This window comes from Oncorhynchus gorbuscha, linkage group LG20 (assembly GCF_021184085.1).
Source record: "Oncorhynchus gorbuscha isolate QuinsamMale2020 ecotype Even-year linkage group LG20, OgorEven_v1.0, whole genome shotgun sequence".
Lineage (NCBI taxonomy): Eukaryota > Metazoa > Chordata > Actinopteri > Salmoniformes > Salmonidae > Oncorhynchus > Oncorhynchus gorbuscha.
Window position 1 is genome coordinate 10,932,247 of NC_060192.1, and position 21,474 is coordinate 10,953,720.

The 21,474-nt window shown below is 45.2% G+C and overlaps 1 protein-coding gene across 1 annotated transcript; it reads left to right on the top strand.

The window, feature by feature from the left end:
- Positions 1–12: 12 nt before the first annotated feature.
- On the top strand, positions 13–21,180 carry LOC124007233 (ectoderm-neural cortex protein 1). The gene is made up of 4 exons (XM_046317649.1): positions 13–389; positions 10,932–11,159; positions 11,300–12,909; positions 16,678–21,180. Exons 2-3 carry the CDS (start codon positions 10,938–10,940, stop codon positions 12,851–12,853), a joined length of 1,776 nt encoding a protein of 591 aa, XP_046173605.1. The 5' UTR covers positions 13–389; positions 10,932–10,937; the 3' UTR covers positions 12,854–12,909; positions 16,678–21,180.
- Positions 21,181–21,474: the final 294 nt, after the last annotated feature.

A 21,474-nucleotide genomic window follows, 5' to 3' on the forward strand; every position in this document is an offset into this window, starting at 1 on the left:
CGACTCACCGAGCGCACGACATGCACTAACTAGCGACATAGAACTGCTATAGGATCAGACGCACGTCTGGAGTCAGGCTTGCTAGCGCAAATCCTTCTCCTTATTCTGTATTTATTGGTCCTAATTTTAACCTGGACAGAACGCTGAATTTAGAACTGGAGATCTAATCACTGAACTAAACATTTGGATGATTCGAGTCCATTGATATTTCGATAGGGATAGAAATAGTGTCTAGGTCCTCCCCAAATATAGCTATTCCTTACCGAGGAACACAAGACGCGCATACTCACAAGCACAAGTGGCTTGCTTGAACCAGCATCGTGGCTACTTTTACAGCAGTGGCATGTTCGAGGGATAAAGCGGACAAAATTGAACTCCCACCTAAGGAGGTATGTAATGGCACATAGCCTACTTGTATTTTCCACATTAGCGAATTGTTAATTGTCATTATTGTTATGATTTATATCCATGCATGGAGTAGCTGAGCATATTCTCATTCTCTCATTATCCATTGAGATGTGGCGTCGTGGACTTCAGAATTCATGGAGAAGCTCCATCATTATTGTGCCTTATTTTGGGGAAACGCGTAATTTATGAACATAGCCTAAAGACACGTTGTTTTAATGCATTTTGCAGCAAGATATTTAAAGCAATTCATCATACACAGGTCTATATGAGATCAGATGCCAAATTATAACAGTTTAGAGGGCAATATTCATAGGGAACTTTATTTTGTTTAACGTTTGCATTATCATGTTATTATTCTAGGCTGCATGTATTCTAGCCTAACTCAAGGAGAGAAGAAAGACAAAGCAAGGATTGTGATCATATAAAATGTGCTATTGTTAGGGCATAAGCTACGAGGAGTTTTAGACTATGCAGGCTATGTCGTTTAAATACAATATTTGATTGCCAGTCCCATCTAGACAACACACCAAATGAGGCTATTGGCTATTTGTAAACAGAAGAAATCATCCCTTGCAAATGTAATCCTTGCATTTTAGGATACCCTTTATATTGTGTTCTCTTATCATTGATTGCACCCGGTCTGTTCTACGTGGTCTCTCCGCGTGCCCTATTACAGCTGCTCCCGGTGTAACCGTATTAATAGGGGCACCAGGTTCGATATGGCTCCAACATAGCTGCTGATGTGTCATTTATGTTACTAATTTGGTTAAATTCGGTAAGGACCACAATTTTAGTCCCATTGAGCGTTGGGCTTAAACACAATTAACCTCTCGTGCAGAGATGGTGACACCCGGTTGGGGACCGCGCTGATTATATCGGTTACATGACAATTAGGACAGATTATATTTAATATACACTGCAGATGAGCATATGGTGGCAGTTTACCCAGACGGGTATTGTTGACATCTTGCCCGGTGACAGGGTTAATTTCTCCTGCAGCGATTGAACAGTTATAGGATATAGCCTACACTCTGAGAAGTAAAGGTGCCTGGAAGAACCTTTTGTGTTGCCACACTGGCAGAATCTTTGAGGAAACCCTTCTGAAAAGGATGTTTGAGGAAACCCTGTATAAAGGTTCAAACTGGGATCTTTTTTTGTGAGGGAGGGGTTCAATTTTGAACCTTTTTAATAATATATTTTTGATTGGATACCAGATTGGAGGCGCAGTTTATTGGAGGTGTGGCTTTCAGATAGTTCATTTTGGCCACCCGTTGGCATTAATCTCTGCAAATAAAAATGTCCTTGAATATTTATGCATATGACATATTCTTAAATATAATATTCATATTAACATTGCTAATATTTTATTTCACCTTTATTTAACTAGGCAAGTCAGTTAAGAACACATTCTTATTTACAATGACCACCTACCCTGGCCAAACCCGGACAACGCTGGGCCAATTGTGCGCCGCACTATGGGATTCCCAATAACGGTCAGATGTCATATAGCCTGGATTCAAATCAGGGACTGTAGTGACACCTCTTGCACTGAGATGCAGTACCTTAGACCACTGCGCCACTCGCAATAAAGTGGTAACTGATCCAATTTTGGGATTAGCACAGGTTTTTGAGGAACTCATACACCTCTTTTAGCTTTGTTGAAGCTACAAAACTGTCTGTGTTCAACTTTAATGGGGAAGAAGTGAAAACAGTAGCTTAGCATTACAGATTAGTTATACGAAGTAAACAGCCACCTACAAACATGTCTGACGACAAAATATTTGAGTGAGGAAGAAAACTACCGGAGTGCCACAGATGTTTATAATCTGTAATATATGTTCTATGGCAATGGGGCTCAAAGTAATTATATTGTTAGGACAGGTGGAGGTGGGGGTTACGAATACACAATAGACCAGACTACATGCAACCAAATAGTCCTACCCCTGGTGGTTCCTAGGACCATGTATTTCCCGCAAGGCTATACAGTTGTTAAAAACATGAAATGTTGTCATGCAAATGAACCATGGCTAGCCAACACATCAGACATTGGTGATTATTATTATTTAAAAAAATAGTAGACCTGATACTAAGTCAATTGCCCTTTCCTGCAGTCAATGACCAAAGCCTCATGGCTGCCCTCTTTGGCCTCATGGCTGGAATTTTATTCATATGTTTTACAATTTCATAATTCATATTTATGTAAAAAAAAAAAAAAAAAAAAAGGAAAATCAGCAGTTTCTGTCAAACAGTTTTTTAAATTATATTTTATATATATAAAAATGTATTTTCAACAAAAAAAATGTTCTTTATTATTTTCATTTTACTTTTTAAAATTGTATTTAGAAAATACACTTTTTTTAAATATATAAAATATAATTTAAACAACAGTTTGACATAGAAACTGCAGATTTTCATTTTGTTTATATTTTTTTACATAAATATTAATTATGGGAAAAAAAATGCTTTTTATAATTTTCATTATATTAATTTTACTTTGACCAACTATCCAATTGGTAGTTACAGTCTTATCTCATCGCTGCAACTCCTGTACGGACTCGGGAGAGGCGAAGATCGAGAACCGTGCGTGCTCCGTAACACAACCCAACCAAGCCGCACTGCTTCTTGACACAATGCCCACTTTAGTTAACCCGAAAGCCAGCCAAACCAATGTGTTGGAGGAAAGACGACCGTGTCAGCGTGCACTGCACCCGGCCCGCCTCAAGAGTCCCTAGTGCGCGATGGGGCAAGGACATCCCTGTATATAAAGTGTAATATTGGGATTCAAGTTCTCAGTGTAATACATTTCAACTCTACATCTGACATGATGCAGGTGTTTTTTTTAAAGGCCACAACCATGTGTGTAAGGTGTATGTTTTTGTTTCAAAGTAGATTTGTTTAAGACTACCAATAAACATTCTGTGTGACCCTGATTAAGCCCACTGTAGTAAAATGTTTTAAAATGCAACAACACCTTTCATTTTTATTCTGTCCATTCTGCAATATGACATGACAAAATGCACTCTCTATTACGATGTAAGGTGACACAATTACTGTGTATTATCTCCTCAACATATGCTAACCAGTACAGCGCCTATACTACAACACTATAAGATCAACTCGAACTGCGATGACTAGACTACAAACTTCCGCACGCTCGCTTTGACGCTTTCTCTTCTCAAAAGCGCCTCTGTATTTTGGCACGGCGACAGATCCAATCCATGGGAATACAGAAGGTACAGTTCTGTCTTTGAATTTTCTTCTGTGTTTTGTTTACCATCGTTTCTGATTGTATATCTTTTCATAGTCATCATCAATTAAGTGCTTACTAAACACATCGATTTGCAAGATTGGATGTAGTGGTGTTTTGTTCATATTTCCAGTCTTTTAATCGCGACTGGCCATTTTCTGCACCTGTCTGTATCTATCAACGGAAGACAGTGACATTTTGTGCCTTCTTCCATAAAACTCACATCTGTGACGTCAAACTTCAAAGAAGGGCATACAGTGCATTCAGAAAGTATTCAGACCCCTTGACTTTTTCCAAATGTTATTACGTTACAGCCTTATTCTGAAATGGAATCTGTCATGTTTGTCATTTATTATCTTGTCTTGTCCCTGTGCTTCCCATGCTATTCGTTTCCCTCTGCTGGTCTTATTTGGTTCTTTCCCTCCTTCTAGCCCTCTCTCTCCCCCTCCCTCTCTCACTCTCTCGCTCTCTCTTCTCTCTATCGTTCCGTTCCTGCTCCCAGCTGTTCCTATTCCCCTAATCATCATTTAGCCTTCCCACACCTGTTCCCGATCCTTTCCCCTGATTAGACTCCCTATTTATTCCTTTGTTATCCGTTCCTGTTCCATCGGTTCCTTGTTTTGTATTCCATGCTGTAATTGCGTTTCGCCCTGTCCTGTCGTGTTTTTTGCCGTGATTGTGTATCACCCTGTCCTGTCGTGTTTTGTGCCTTCTTCAGACGCTGCGTGTGAGCAGGTGTCTCAGTTGACTACGGCCTGCGCCTACCCGAAGCGACCTGCAGTCTGTGGCCGCTTCTCCAGTTGTTTTCCCCTCTACTATCTAGAGGATTTCAGTTATTCGGTTTTGAGCATTAATAAACTCTGTTTCTGTTAAGTCGCGTTTGGGTCCTCCTTCACCTGCATGACAGAAGGAACCGATCAAAGAATGGACCCAGCGACTTCAGACGCTCGTTACACTGCCGTCGAGATCCAAGGAGCCATGCTCGGCAGACACGAGCAGGAATTGTCTGCTGCTCGTCATGCCGTGGAGAACCTGGCCGCTCAGGTTCCGACCTCTCTGGACAGTTCCAGAGTCTACGTCTCGTGCCACCTGTTACTCCCTGGCCTGCCGAGCCTCCTGAACCCAGGGTTAATAACCCACCTTGCTACTCCGGGCAGCCCACTGAGTGCCGCTCCTTTCTCACGCAGTGTGAGATTGTGTTCTCTCTCCAACCCCACACATACTCTAGAGAGAGAGCTCGGGTTGCTTTCGTCATTTCACTCCTTACTGGCCGGGCTCGAGAATGGGGCACAGCTATCTGGGAGGCAAGGGCTGATTGCTCTAACAGATTCCAGAACTTTAAGGAGGAGATGATTCGGGTTTTTGACCGTTCAGTTTTTGGTGAGGAGGCTTCTAGGGCCCTGGCTTCCTTATGCCAAGGTGAACGGTCCATAACGGATTATTCCATTGAGTTTCGCACTCTTGCTGCCTCTAGTGAGTGGAACGAGCCGGCGCTGCTCGCTCGTTTTCTGGAGGGACTCCACGCAGTGGTTAAGGATGAGATTCATGTTCAGCACGTTCGACGTGTTCTACAGCGCCTTTTAGAGAATTGTCTCTACGTAAAGGCTGAGAAGTGCTCTTTTCATGTCTCCTCCGTTACTTTTCTCGGTTCCGTTATTTCCGCTGAAGGCATTCAGATGGATTCCGCTAAGGTCCAAGCTGTCAGTGATTGGCCCGTTCCAAGGTCACGTGTCGAGTTGCAGCGCTTCTTAGGTTTCGCTAATTTCTATCGGCGTTTCATTCGTAATTTCGGTCAAGTTGCTGCCCCTCTCACAGCTCTTACTTCTGTCAAGACGTGTTTTAAGTGGTCCGGTTCCGCCCAGGAGCTTTTGATCTTCTAAAAGAACGTTTTACGTCCGCTCCTATCCTCGTTACTCCTGACGTCACTAGACAATTCATTGTCGAGGTTGGCGCTTCAGAGGTAGGCGTGGGAGCCATTCTATCCCAGCGCTCCCAGTCTGACGATAAGGTTCATCCTTGCGCTTATTTTTCTCATCGCCTGTCGCCATCTGAGCGCAACTATGATGTGGGTAACCGTGAACTGCTCGCCATCCGCTTAGCCCTAGGCGAATGGCGACAGTGGTTGGAGGGCGACCGTTCCTTTTGTCGTTTGGACAGACCATAAGAACCTTGAGTACATCCGTTCTGCCAAACGACTTAATGCCCGTCAAGCTCGTTGGGCGTTGTTTTTCGCTCGTTTCGAGTTTGTGATTTCTTACCGTCCGGGTAGCAAGAACACCAAGCCTGATGCCTTATCCCGTCTGTTTAGTTCTTCTGTGGCTTCTACTGATCCCGAGGGGATTCTTCCTTATGGGCGTGTTGTCGGGTTAACAGTCTGGGGAATTGAAAGACAGGTTAAGCAAGCACTCACGCACACTGCGTCGCCGCGCGCTTGTCCTAGTAACCTCCTTTTCGTTCCTGTTTCCACTCGTCTGGCTGTTCTTCAGTGGGCTCACTCTGCCAAGTTAGCGGGTCATCCCGGTGTTCGAGGCACTCTTGCGTCTATTCGCCAGCGCTTTTGGTGGCCGACTCAGGAGCGTGACACGCGCCGTTTCGTGGCTGCCTGTTCGGACTGCGCGCAGACTAAGTCGGGTAACTCTCCTCCTGCCGGTCGTCTCAGACCGCTCCCCATTCCTTCTCGACCATGGTCTCACATTGCCTTAGACTTCATTACCGGTCTGCCTTTGTCTGCGGGGAAGACTGTGATTCTGACGGTTGTCGATAGGTTCTCTAAGGCGGCACATTTCATTCCCTCGCTAAACTTCCTTCCGCTAAGGAGACGGCACAAATCATTATTGAGAATGTATTCAGAATTCATGGCCTCCCGTTAGACGCCGTTTCAGACAGAGGTCCGCAATTCACGTCACAGTTTTGGAGGGAGTTCTGTCGTTTGATTGGTGCGTCCGTCAGTCTCTCTTCCGGGTTTCATCCCCAGTCTAACGGTCAAGCAGAGAGGGCCAATCAGACGATTGGTCGCATACTACGCAGCCTTTCTTTCAGGAACCCTGCGTCTTGGGCAGAACAGCTCCCCTGGGCAGAATACGCTCACAATTCGCTTCCTTCGTCTGCTACCGGGTTATCTCCGTTTCAGAGTAGTCTGGGTTACCAGCCTCCTCTGTTCTCATCCCAGCTTGCCGAGTCCAGCGTTCCCTCCGCTCAAGCGTTTGTCCAACGTTGTGAGCGCACCTGGAGGAGGGTGAGGTCTGCACTTTGCCGTTACAGGGCACAGACGGTGAGAGCCGCCAATAAACGCAGGATTAAGAGTCCAAGGTATTGTTGCGGCCAGAGAGTGTGGCTTTCCACTCGCAACCTTCCTCTTACGACAGCTTCTCGTAAGTTGACTCCGCGGTTCATTGGTCCGTTCCGTGTCTCCCAGGTCGTCAATCCTGTCGCTGTGCGACTGCTTCTTCCGCGACATCTTCGTCGCGTCCATCCTGTCTTCCATGTCTCCTGTGTTAAGCCCTTTCTTCGCACCCCCGTTCGTCTTCCCTCCCCCCCCTCCCGTCCTTGTCGAGAGCGCACCTATTTACAAGGTACATAAAATTATGGACATGCGTTCTCGGGGACGGGGTCACCAATACCTAGTGGATTGGGAGGGTTACGGTCCTGAGGAGAGGAGTTGGGTTCCGTCTCGGGACGTGCTGGACCGTTCGCTCATCGATGATTTCCTCCGTTGCCGCCAGGATTCCTCCTCGAGTGCGCCAGGAGGCGCTCGGTGAGTGGGGGGGGTACTGTCATGTTTGTCATTTATTATCTTGTCTTGTCCCTGTGCTTCCCATGCTATTCGTTTCCCTCTGCTGGTCTTATTTGGTTCTTTCCCTCCTTCTAGCCCTCTCTCTCCCCCTCCCTCTCTCACTCTCTCGCTCTCTCTTCTCTCTATCGTTCCGTTCCTGCTCCCAGCTGTTCCTATTCCCCTAATCATCATTTAGCCTTCCCACACCTGTTCCCGATCCTTTCCCCTGATTAGACTCCCTATTTATTCCTTTGTTATCCGTTCCTGTTCCATCGGTTCCTTGTTTTGTATTCCATGCTGTAATTGCGTTTCGCCCTGTCCTGTCGTGTTTTTTGCCGTGATTGTGTATCACCCTGTCCTGTCGTGTTTTGTGCCTTCTTCAGACGCTGCGTGTGAGCAGGTGTCTCAGTTGACTACGGCCTGCGCCTACCCTTCAGCGACCTGCAGTCTGTGGCCGCTTCTCCAGTTGTTTTCCCCTCTACTATCTAGAGGATTTCAGTTATTCGGTTTTGAGCATTAATAAACTCTGTTTCTGTTAAGTCGCGTTTGGGTCCTCCTTCACCTGCATGACAGGAATCAATCGTTTTTTTCTACACACACAATACCCCAAAATGACAAAGCAAAAACAGGTTTTTAGAAATGTGTGCCAAAAAAAAAATCACTTTACGTAAGTATTCAGACCCTTTACTCAGTACTTTGTTAAAGCACCTTTGGCAGTGATAACCGCCTCGAGGCTTCTTGGAATTTGACTCTACAAGCTTAGTACACCTGTATCTGGGGAGTTTCTCCCATTCTTCTCTGCAGATCATCTCAAGCTCTATCAGGTTGGATGGGGAGTGTCTCCAGCGATTTTTGATAGAGTTCAATTCTGGGCTCTGGCTGGGCCTCTCAAGGACATTCAGAGACTTGTCCCAAAGTCAATCCTGCGTTGTCTTGGCTGTGTGCTTACGGTCGTTGTTGGAAGGTGAACCTTCGCCCCAGTCTGAGGTCCTGAGCACTCTGGTGCAGGTTTTCATCAAGGACCTCACTGTACTTTGCTCCGTTAATCTTTCCCTCGATCCTGACTAGTCTCCCAGTCCCTGCTGCTTAAAAACATGCCCACAGCATGATGCTGCCACCACCATGCTTCACCGTAAAGATGGTGCCAGGTTTTCTCCAGACGTGTTGCTTGGCATCCATGCCAAAGAGTTCAATCTTGGTTTCATCAGACCAGAGAATCTTGTTTCTCATGGTCTGAGAGTCCTTTAGGTGCCTTTAGGAAAACTCCAAGCAGGCTGTCATGTGCCTTTTACTGAGGAGTGGCTTCTGTCTGGCCACTCTACCATAAAGGCCTGATTGGTGGAGTGTTGCAGAGATGGTTGTCGTTCTGGAAGGTTCTCCCATCTCCACAGAGGAGATTGAGCACTGTCAGAGTCACCTCCCTGACCAAGGCCCTTCTCCCCCGATTGCTCAGTTTGGCTTGGGTGGCCAGCTTTAGGAAGAGTCTTTTTGGTTCCAAACTTCTTCCATTTAAGAATGATGAAGGCCACTGTGTGAGGCCACTCGACACAATCCTCTCTCGGAGCGCTACGGACAATCCCTTCGACCTCATGGCTTGGTTTTTGCTCTGACATACACTGTCAACTGTGGGACCTTATATCGACAGGTGTGTGCCTTTCCAAATCATGTCCAATCAATTGAATTTACCACAGGTGGACTCCAATCAAGTTGTAGAAACATCTCAAGGATGATCAATCAAAACAGGATGCACCTGAGCTCAATTTTGAGTCTCATACATACGTTTTCAGGTCTGAAAACTTATGTAAGTAAGGGATTTTATTTTTATGCATTTGCAAACATTTCTTACCACCTGTGTTCGCTTTGTCATTATGGGGTATTGCAGGTGAAGAAGCCGGATGTGGAGGTACTGGGCTGGCATGGTTACACGTGGTCTGCGGTTGTGAGGCCAGTACTTCCAAATTCTATAAAACGGCATTGGATGGATCTTATGGTAGAGAAATTAACATTAATTTCTCTGGCAACAGCTCTGGTAGAAATTCCTGCAGTCAGCATGCCAATTGCATACTCCCTCAACTTGAGACATCTGTGGCATTGTGTTGTGTGACAAAACTGCACATTTTAAAGTGGACCTTTCATTGTCCCCATCACAAGGTGCACCTGTGTAAAGATCATGCTATTTAATTAGCTTCTTGATATGCTACACCTGTCAGGTGGATGTATTATCTTGGCAAAGGAGAAATGGGATATAAACAAATTTGGTGCTCACACATTTTAGAGAAGTAAGCTTTTTTTCCGACTAGATCACCATCATGATCAACACAATGGAGTGTGCAGTGGATGCACACAGTCTAATATATGTGCGTATGGAACATTTCTGGGATTTTAAAAAATATTTCAGAACATGAAACATGGGACCAAAACGTTACATGTTGCGTTTACATTTTTGTTCAGTAATAGTTTCAATGTATGGAATCACTTGAGACATTTTTTTTTTCTAGCAACTTTAACATGTGATGACAATACAACAGAACAGATGAACAGGACTGACATTTACTCTAACGGGGCACCAAAAAAAGCCACACTCTTACTAATCCACGCTTCCACTCCAGTGTTCCTCCAGGAACCCAGTGCTACATTGAACCAAAAAGGTTCCTCCTAGAACCCCTCAACTAATCGAAGGTGCAAATATGAACCATTGGCTAGCATCTGTTCCTTAAGGAACTCTAGGGGTGTACATGCCTTGCTGTTTACTTTAGAAAGTTTTCTCCCCCTAGCCAACCCTTACAAGGTATCTAAAAAGTTGTTGCAATGTTGCTAAAGTTGTCAGTAATGATATTCGAACACGCAAGCTTTGGGTTGCTATACTTTCGCTTTATACAGCTACCCATCCACCCTGACCCACCACCCTCATTTAATTTTCCCTTAAGTAACCTTCTGTCTTATGTAACGATACCAAATGTATTTGAGTGTTCTGGATTTTTGTTTACTGTGTTAAGTCTTGTCTGAGACCAGCCTGTCCTAGCCCAGTGAGCGACCCTGCTGATATTGATCACATCAGACACCTGTCCCCGGAATCAAAATGTGACTGAGCCTGCATCCCAAATGGCACTCTATTCCCTATATAGTGCATTCTTTTGACAAGGGCCCCTATCGCTATATAATGTATAGGGTGCCAATTGGGAAGCACCCTGAGACTGAGATGGTGACTCAGTACTCTTCCCTAGGACTGTGTAGAGATGAGTTAGGCACTCTAACAGGGTTTAACTTGGACTAGCTTTCATTTGTATTCTGGTTTTCTGGTCAAAAAAATCTACAGTTCAAAGTCCCTATGTCCCCATGCTTTTAATATCTTATCATGCATTTTTCTGTTTACGTATTATTGGGTATATATGGGCTACTGGTTTTCATTTTGTGAATCACTCATGCCAATGGCTGTGTGTTTTACTTTGTTATGATACGTTATGTATTCTAAATCCAATTTCTGTTTTTTCTTCTATTTCCCAGGATTCAATGAAAATGTCTGTCTGCGTCCACGAGAACCGCAAGTCGCGTGCCAGCACCGGCTCCATGAACATCTACCTGTTCCACAAGTCATCATATGCCGACAGCGTCCTCATGCACCTGAACACGCTGCGGCAACAGCGTCTCTTCACCGACGTCCTCCTCCATGCCGGGAGTCGCTCCTTCCCCTGCCACCGTGCTGTGCTGGCTGCCTGCAGCCGCTACTTTGAGGTAAATACACTTATTACCAAGAGAGGGAACCATTAGCATTTCCCATAAGAAAACATGCATGTTCATCCTAGCTGGGCAAAAAGGTTTACAAACTAATTAGCTAACGCTCTTGGTTTCCGATCCTCTTTGTTCTCTGACAGGCCATGTTCTCTGGCGGGCTGAAGGAGAGCCAGGCCAGCGAGGTGGACTTCAGGGACTCTATCCACCCGGAGGTCCTGGAGCTCTTATTAGACTATGCTTACACATCCCGGGTTGTCATCAATGAGGAGAATGCAGAGTCCCTCCTTGAGGCCGGGGACATGCTGGAGTTCCAGGACATTCGAGACGCCTGCGCCGAGTTCCTGGAGAGGAACCTGCACCCGTCCAACTGCCTGGGCATGCTGCTGCTTTCCGACGCCCACCAGTGTACGAAGCTGTCTGAGCTCTCCTGGGGCATGTGCCTCAGCAACTTTCCCACCATCTGCAAGACAGAGGATTTCCTCCAGCTTCCCAAAGACATGGTGGTGCAGCTCCTGTCCCACGAGGAACTGGAGACAGAGGATGAGAGGCTGGTTTACGAGGCTGCCCTCAACTGGGTCAACTACGACTTGGAGAGGAGGCACTGCAACCTGCCTGAACTGCTGCAGACCGTCCGCCTGGCTCTACTCCCTGCCATCTTCCTCATGGAGAATGTGTCCACAGAGGAGCTGATCAATGACCAGTTGAAGAGCAAGGAGCTGGTGGATGAGGCTATCCACTGCAAGCTGAAGATCCTTCAGAACGATGGTGTGGTGAAAAGCCCCTGCGCCCGGCCCAGGAAGACCAGCCACGCCCTGTTCCTGCTGGGAGGACAGACCTTTATGTGTGACAAGCTGTACCTGGTGGACCAGAAGGCCAAGGAGATCATCCCCAAGGCAGACATCCCCAGCCCGAGGAAGGAGTTCAGCGCCTGCGCCATCGGCTGTAATGTCTATGTGACTGGCGGGAGGGGCTCAGAGAACGGTGTGTCCAAAGACGTGTGGGTCTACGACACCTTGCACGAGGAGTGGTCCAAGGCGGCGCCCATGCTCATCGCTCGCTTTGGCCACGGCTCGGCCGAGCTGAAACACTGCCTCTACGTAGTTGGAGGACACACGGCCGGCACTGGCTGCCTCCCCGCCTCGCCCTCAGTGTCCCTGAAACAGGTGGAGCAGTTCGACCCCGGGGCCAATAAATGGACCATGGTGGCGCCGCTGAGGGAGGGTGTGAGCAACGCAGCGGTGGTCAGCGTAAAGCTGAAACTCTTTGCCTTCGGAGGCACCAGCGTCACCCACGACAAACTACCCAAGGTGCAGTGCTATGACCCGCAGGAGAACCGCTGGACGGTGCCCGCCTCCTGCCCACAGCCCTGGCGCTACACCGCCGCTGCTGTCCTTGGAAACCAGATATTTGTGATGGGTGGGGACACAGAGTTCTCAGCGTGTTCGGCCTATAAGTTCAGCAGCGATACGTACCAGTGGACTAAAGTGGGAGACGTGACAGCCAAGAGAATGAGCTGCCAGGCCGTGGCGTCAGGTAACAAACTGTACGTGGTGGGGGGCTACTTTGGCACGCAGCGGTGTAAGACTCTGGACTGTTATGATCCGACGCTGGACGCGTGGAACAGCATAACTACCGTACCCTACTCCCTCATCCCAACAGCCTTCGTCAGCACCTGGAAACATCTCCCTGCCTGAGCTGCAAGGGATCCTGGGATAGCCTGACACCTCCATCCCAACCCCCCTCCCATGAGGTATGGAGAAAAAGTCTCTCCGTCTCTCTCGCTCTCTGTGTTGTTGTCTGTTTGTTACTGTGGTGGAGAGAGATGGAATATATAATGTATAAGTGATATTCTGGAGAATCCAAACCGGAGAGTTTCAAAGCCGAGCTGAGTGCATGAGTTTCTTGTTGTCAGTTTTTCTTATAAACACAGTCATATATCTATTAGGGCTGTGTTTTGGAACATTCACATACTGTAACTTCAATTCCCAGCTGTTTTCATTCAGTAGCTGTCTCTCTTTTACAAGGACAAATATCCTGATTGAATCAAGGACAAATTGACTATTGATAGACTAATTATATTGCCACGAGAATTTGGCCATGGCTGAACTGCATGCTTTGAATACTAACCAAGCAGCCGCTGCTATTTGACTTCTTTATTTATTTCCTAGTCTTGTCGTCTGGTTTTCAGCCCCGAGCAGACAGTATGTGTGGCTTGCTGACTCTCTGTCTGGCACTACTAAAATAATGTGTAGGCAGAGCCAACACAAATACAGCATGTAATGGATAGATATATTTTCCACATACAGTATGTATGTTTGACATGATATGTATGTACAGTTACATTTCAGGAGAATCTACTCCATGACAGACACATCTCTCCCATGATGCCAGTAGGTGATTGCTCAGTGATTCAGCAGCAAAGCTGGAACCATTGTCTGAGTACTGAGTGTTTTTTGAGTGGTTGTGTCTGTCGATACCACGGAAAACCACAGATACAGGGATAAACTAAATGCATCCCACCACATATTTCACCATAGCTGGACATCCCTTTGTGTTTGTGCGTGTGCATGTGGGACCATGTAGAGAGAGGGGTGGGAGGGCTAGAATAGGGGATAGGGGTTCGTATGGGTAGGTTAAGTGAGTTTTGAGGCCGCAGGGTTGGAGTGAGGGAGGAGGGACAGAGGGGTAATTGAAACAGAATACTTTTATTGTCCCTGTGGGGGAAATTTGTCTGAGGGGAGTGAGCGGAGGGGAGGCCAATTAAACAATCTACATGCAGCCAGGCAGGCTACCACAGCCTGCTGAGGCTAATCCACTCTCAATCGCCTCCTTTTTATGGGTTTATGGTGTGAGAGAGAGAGAGAGAGGCTCTTCAGTTGCTGTCTGGGGTTACTGAGATGAGAAGACACAGGGTGGTCGTAGGGAGGAGTGGGGAAGGAGTAAGGCTTTGGCGCCTGTCTTTTAGAGAAAACACGTCTGCACAGCCATACAGATGAGAAAAACACACAGCCCACACACATATACCATGCCCTGACAAATATAAGTGCCTAACCTGGAGGTGAGTGTTCACTGTTGGCCTGAGCAGCCTCAGTCTTCCCCACTTCTCCCCTGTGTCAATTTGTACGCCCATATAGTAACCTCTCTCGGCCTCAGTGAAGATAATCAGGCCAGACGGATGTAGTGCATAGACCATTGGCAACCCTGCTCATTCTGAACACTGGAGACCCTGGTGTCATAGTCCGACTTGCTTTCACACTCCTACACGAATGCATAAAGGCAGACATGCACACACGCAAACAGGCAGTCGTGCACACACATGCATGCATACACACATTTGACAGACCTTATTTCGCAAACATTTTGTGAAATGGCTGCGTGCTCTCAGCTCATAAGAGATGGGAGCCAAAGAGATGGCGAGAGAAACAGGAAAGAGTGAGAGAGACAGACAGAGAGAGAGAGAGAGAGGGACAGAGAAAGAGAGAGATAGAGAAAAAGAGAGGAGAGGAGAAGTATGATTGGGCTGCAGCTGTCCAGCATGCTCCAGTCTCCTGTTTGGTAATGCCAGGGAGCGGCTAGGAGCAGCCTCACCGCTCTGTCTGGGATGCTGATGTGCCTCTCCTCTCTGCTCTCCTTGGATGAAATGCTCCCTGACTTAGAAGGGGTCCTTTTTCTTCAGTGACTCATCTCTGAAACAGAGACTGTAGTGAAGGCTTTAAACCTCTCTAGACCAATGCAAAACGACTGATTTTGGTTGTACAATTATTTTAGATGGCAGTCAGTCACTGAGGTAGTGTAAGTGTTGACTGCACAGAGACACAGTAATAGTGATATATTACTGTCTACCAAATAGTGGGAGGGGAGGAGAGGGGGAAGAAGAGAGGAGAGAAGGGTCTCTACTCAACACTTTTCACAGGGACTCAACTCTACTTTGCCCTCTCTCTTCCTCCCTTCCCTTTCTTAGGCATATTCCTTCCTGTTGGTTAAAGCCCCAAAGGAATCTGGTTTCAAGCAAATCAATGTTTTTATTCAGAGATCTGCTTTAGTCTCGCAAGAGTGCCAATACTGATAAAATCAAATGTGTTATCGTTCCATTTCGTAACTTCCAAGGTTTCTCTGAAACAGAGACTGTAGTGAAGGCTTTAAACCTCTCTAGACCAATGCAAAACGACTGATTTTGGTTGTACAATTATTTTAGATGGCAGTCAGTCACTGAGGTAGTGTAAGTGTTGACTGCACAGAGACACAGTAATAGTGATATATTACTGTCTACCAAATAGTGGGAGGGGAGGAGAGGGGGAAGAAGAGAGGAGAGAAGGGTCTCTACTCAACACTTTTCACAGGGACTCAACTCTACTTTGCCCTCTCTCTTCCTCCCTTCCCTTTCTTAGGCATATTCCTTCCTGTTGGTTAAAGCCCCAAAGGAATCTGGTTTCAAGCAAATCAATGTTTTTATTCAGAGATCTGCTTTAGTCTCGCAAGAGTGCCAATACTGATAAAATCAAATGTGTTATCGTTCCATTTCGTAACTTCCAAGGTTGGTAAAGACTAGCGAACTCCAGTTTATAGAATCCCCCAAAAATCTCAAATTAGGTTTCTTTTATCAGTCAGATTGCTCATTCCACTGATGCGTTGGAGAGGATACAGATGTTTGCTTATTGTTATTCCTCCTTCGCTATGCTATGACATCCAAGCAGATCTGCCCATCGCTGGGCTAGAATACCTAGAGCTTCTTCAAGAATAAATTAGAAACCTCTTCTGGGAGGAAAATTTGGCTGCTTGTACTGGATGTACGGGGGCTACTGTTATGTGTGCCTGTGTGTCCTCTAGATACCACAGTCATTTGTAAGACCGGCTTCCCCCCTCGGCCCTCTAGATAGGGCCACAGGGAAGAAGGCGAGACAGATGGAGGGGGTGGATATCTTTCAAATTGATATGGAGTGTTCCCTAGGCTATAAATCATCGGTGGCGTAATGCTGGAAAAATAAAGATATGCGCTTTTAAAACAAAAAGGTCAGAATGAGATGCAGAACCAAAGCTGGTCAGATGTGAAATATCTAGCTGGATTTAGAGTTGGGGGAATGTTAAAAAAATAAAAGCCTAACTGTTTTGGGGGAGGAAATGGGAGGAAAGTGGATAACGTTTACAGAGGAGAGAATTAGCCTTTTAGCTTTAATACTTGATATCACTGACACACGTCTGTAGAGAAACAGGTGCAAATGCCAGGCCAGGGCAGGCAGTGTCTGTTTTGTTTTTGCTGAGGGGAGAAAAAAAATGAATGAGGGGTTATGGTAAAATAGTGAAGATAGGATCCGGATCCTATCTGAGTGATTTTTCCATCCCTGAACTAGTGACTCTTACGGAGTGTGTTCATTTTACTTTGCCTGTTTTTTTCCGGCATGAAAGGAGAGATACTTCCCATGACCTCTTAAACACTGTTTGCGTTCCCGCTTTCATTCACACAAGTCCTCTGTCGTGTTCTTTGTCTAATGCTTTTTTTCTCTCTCTTATTTTTCCTCAGATTTCCCTGTTTTGCATCATCCACTGGATTGGAACTTCCTGTCTGTGCAAAAAAAATGTTTAAAAAAATAATCCATAAATAGACCTGAACCATGGTGTGAGTGTGAAAACACACCTTGATCCATCCTGATGATGCTGTGAGTACACAGATGTTTAAAGAACCATCAATGCTCCTGGGTGGTCCTTGTACACAGAATGATGTCACAATGTCAATGACGTCATATCGTTTCTGAGAGGGAGGTTAGGATATTGTTCATGCAAATGCGCTCAAAAAACTGCTGCTTGTGCTGTAAAATAACAACAACTCCTTAATCCCAGTGTACTATTGGCAAATGACGCCGTTGCTTCACAGCCCTTCATAAAATAACCATCAACATACCAGTCAGTCACACACTCACACAGCATTTCTTTCCATTCAATCATGAAAGACTTTGTCGTATTGCTATGTCGTTGCGCTTCTCACTCTGATAATTCTGTGAAATGAAACGGGGGGGGGAAAACGGAAAAAAACACACCCTCTGCACAGAGACTTTAATATAATGGCATGAAGAATACCTGGCTGGACATAGGATACATATGGAGAGAGGAGAGTGGAGAGTCAGTGATCAACATGTGCGTGATGGAGAGTCAGTGATCAGCATGTGTGTGACCAGACCAGAGAACAGGACAAAGACAAAACTCTTCAGCTTGTTTATAACCAGCTGATCCACAAACTGATCCAGGATATGCACAATGAAGGAACAACAACATCCCCTCTCTCTCCTCCCCTCCCCTCCACTCTTTACTCTTCCGTTCTGTTAGTTGCCTCCGTTGTGTATCTGATACATTAGACTCCTTGCGTTCCATCTGGGAGAGATTATATTGCTCTATTGGCCACCAGTCTTTCTGCCCTGCCAAAGAAGAGGAGAGAGGAGAGAGAAAAAGAGAGAGAGAACCTCCTCCCTTCCTCTTCCCGTCCCCATCACCTAGTGGGCGTTTGGGTTTTAAAACATTGTAATGGGCGTTGGGAGTTCCTGTTTGGCAGTTTTGTGTGAGACCTGGCTCTAGCTGTCACTACGTGTCCTTGGGACTTTAGGTGCCAGCACCAGCTGAGCCTGAGAGGGGGGTTGGCGGAGGGGGTGACATGAATATTTATGTGAGGAACCCCAAAGGAAGCACATTTTGGCTGTAGGCTACTACACTCTCCCCATGCAAAATAACACAAATCCAAGAACAGTAAAGGACAATGCAACACAGAACAGAAGAAAATGCTCATTCAAGCTCAGTAGTACTACACAAAATACTGTTTAGTCTTGGACACTATTTACAGATTGTTCTGATGTTATTCCAATGAGAATTATTGTTTTGTTGGAGTACTGATGGATTGATCTTCCGCTTTGCCTAAACGGTGATACTAAATTCTTCAAAACATCTATGGTCATGGTGACGTGATACGTTTGTCATGAAATTCTCTGGTCAAGAGAATCTTGTCAATTTGCTCACCCAAACTGAAACTGAAAATATTAATTTTCTGATCTTGCTGCAATGTATTATGTTTCAGAAGTCTTCATTTATAAGAAAATGACTTTACTTTATTTGTTTATGTAAAATAATGCTTAATCCTATATATTGTTTCTCTGCCTGCATTCATAAATTAGTAAGTGAATGAATGTTTATCGTTTAACGGGGTATATCATGCATGGCCCAAGTTAAAGCTGCTCTATTTTTGATCTAATTTGGGCTGCTTTTTTTGCACAGTTTCTCCCAATGTGGAACCTTATCTTTTTAAAGTGGGTTGGGGGGTTGTATGAACACCTCCAACCATTTGGCCAGTGAGGTGTACGGATCAGAGGTTAAGAGGTCAGGGGTTAGGGGTCAGAGTAGGGATGAACATGGGGAGGATGGACGTTGCTTAGATTACCCAGAGTGCAAGTGGGTAGTGTAATATCTCACATATTAATGTTGACTTGACTTCTATGAGGCATATCTGCTTAATTTGATTACATTTAACTAACAGACTCTGGTCAAACTGGGGCTTAAAGCGCTACACCAAATGGCCTTGTTGTTGAGTCAACAGAGACACTGCTAGAGGAAAAACAACAACAACAATGTTAATGACAAAAACAAGCAGGCTGTGAGAATTTGTACGTGTTCGAAGCTAGCGGCAGAGGCGTGCAGTAACTGTCAGGAACATCAGCACAGTGACACACAAACACACACACACACACACACACCCTGTGACCCTGACACCGCTAGCCAGGCCCTGTGCAGTTATGTGAGGAATGTGAAGGTGGCAGCTGTCCTTGGAACAGCTGGGGGACTGACTGTGTCACATCTACCCTGGGCTCAACCCCTTCAGGCGTTACTCTAGGTCCCCTCACTAGGTCCCCTCTGAGTCCCTGGGCCCTTTAAGTCCCCACACTCAAATATGAAATATTCTGAATTGAGATGAGTGTATGTAAATCAGACTTTCTTGTAAATAATTTATTAATATCAACGGGAGACTTGCATGACAATTTGAGCATGTAGATCTCAAGTCAGAATACTTCCCGTGTAGTTTGAGAGTGAAAATGAGGGGGATGAGGAAGCAGATGGGTTCGTTGAATCCTGTAATCTTGGTGTGTTGGTGTTGATAAGGGCAGGCGGACACCGCAGTGCTTTTCACAATAGTGTCACTGATGTATGGGAAGAAATATGAGAGTTCCTAAGACCAAAAAAGGGAATTCTGGACTTTTTGTCTGTCTGTCTAGGTGGCCAAAACATTGGCATATACAGTTTAGCATCAATGAAATCATTATGTATGTCAACAAAAAAGCTAACAGTTGTATAGATTTTCCCAGGATGTATAATGGTTGTATTCAGTGAATCGCCTCAACCCCTAAGAACTAAATGGGCAACATTCCACATTCCTGTTTGATTGTGCGAGCTACCCACTTCATAGCCCACCTCCCAGGCCTACAAAAGCAGGAATCGTTTGAGGAATTCTATGGAGACTCATTAGCACCTTGATGCCAACCCCCTAACCAACCCGTTCACAGAACACTGCCCAACTGGCCTCACAAATCAGACAAGCGGGTTACTTAAGTGATCATGGCCTCCAAGCCGGGGTTTGGAGGATAAATTGGCATGGGTGTTGTTAGGCCCTTGATGAAGTCAAGGGCCGGCAAACAGGGACAATATATCCTCCAAACCCCGGCTTGGAGGGCATTATCACTTTTATACAACAGGTTACCAACATATTCAAATAATGATTGACACATTTTCATTCAACTTTATTTTGATTAATTTATTCATACTATTTAATCCTTCCACAAGATATAGTCCCGACACAAATCTATGGTTGCTAGAGACGAGACCCAGTCGTTCGTTCGAAATGTTCCATTGCCATACTGGCTGGCAACGTTCTTACCCCTTGCTTGCTATCTAGCCAACTACGGGTAATTTACAGTCATGTCAAAAAGTGCAGCCAGAATAACAGCAAAGTAGCTGCATTTACATTTGTTTAAGCTGTTTCCTAGTGACATTTATTTGGATACATCCATAACAATAACTTAATGAGGCACGATTTCGCCTGGCATAGAAAATGTGCTCCCTCATCAGGACACTTGTTGTTCAGAGTACCTAGCCAACAATACAGCTACAGTAACACAATCACTTCAACCGGAAGCTGGAAAGACTGCAAATTAGCTGAGTTTAGTTTAACCTTTCTTCAATTGAATTTTTTTTTGTATATATGCCAAAAATTATGCCAGCTGATTCAGGATTTTGACTGGCTGAGAAACGCTGCCTGCCTGTCTGTCTCGTCCCGACTCATTCATTATTATGGGACAGCAGGAGATCGAATTTGAATATTGAAACAATGTTGCAAATGTCAGAGAGACAGACAGCAAGGTTTATACAAATCTCCAATGTTGAAATCAAAATGTTAGTCGAAAATAAATGTGAGATAATGTCCAGACGCTTTTTCTAGTGGAGATCAAGTTTATTAATTGCCTGGCTGGGCTGATGAGACAGTGGATTGCACAGTCAGATGAAACAGGCATTTTAACGTCATAGATTTAGCAGGTGGTAATTTGTGGAATAGACACTGTCTGGAATGCGGTTTTAACCAATCAGCATTCAGGATTAGACCCACCCGTAGTATAATCCTTTTAGAACAACAAATTACCCTGGCAACGGTCAACAATGACTGCCCCTCCAATTTACACAATTGTTGAGTGGCATTTTTTTCCACCTCTCTCATTTCTCTCTTCCCCCTTTATCGAGACTCAGCTTGGTCACATGAGAGTGTATTCTCCCCGGCAGGCTTGCTGTAGGCATTCACCAAAATGATGTAAAATTCAGACAGGATGCATCTTTAAAAGCACTGTTATCAATGTGCGTTTGTTTTAATTTCTTTTTCATGTCCAAGTAAAATTTTATTTAATTTTTTTACAACATTGTTTTGTACATGTGACAGATTTTTTTCACAATGTGAAATTCATAGCAAAATAAACATAAGAGTTTTTCCTCTTGACTTTAATTACTTGCCTTGTCTGTCTTTATTTGCAATTGAGCTTTTATACACTGAGTATATAACATATTACAAACACCTGCTCTTTCCATGGCATAGACTGACAAATGTAATCTAGGTGAAAGCTATGATTCCTTATCGATATCACATTTTAAATCCACTTCAATCAGTGTAGATGAAGGGGAGGATACAGGTTAAAGAAAGATTTTAAGCCTTGAGACATTGAGACAATGTGTATGTGGACCATTCAGAGGGTGAATGGGCAAGGCAACAGATTGAAGTGCCTCTGAATGCGGTATGGTAGTT

What these genes read in the sequence shown, in the direction of transcription:
- LOC124007233 (XM_046317649.1), top strand. Translation starts at nt 10,938, where the DNA reads ATGAAAATGTCTGTCTGCGTCCACGAGAACCGCAAGTCGCGTGCCAGC. An exon ending in CCTGCAGCCGCTACTTTGAG is followed by an intron (nt 11,160 to 11,299) that starts GTAAATACACTT and finishes GTTCTCTGACAG; the next exon opens with GCCATGTTCTCTGGCGGGCT.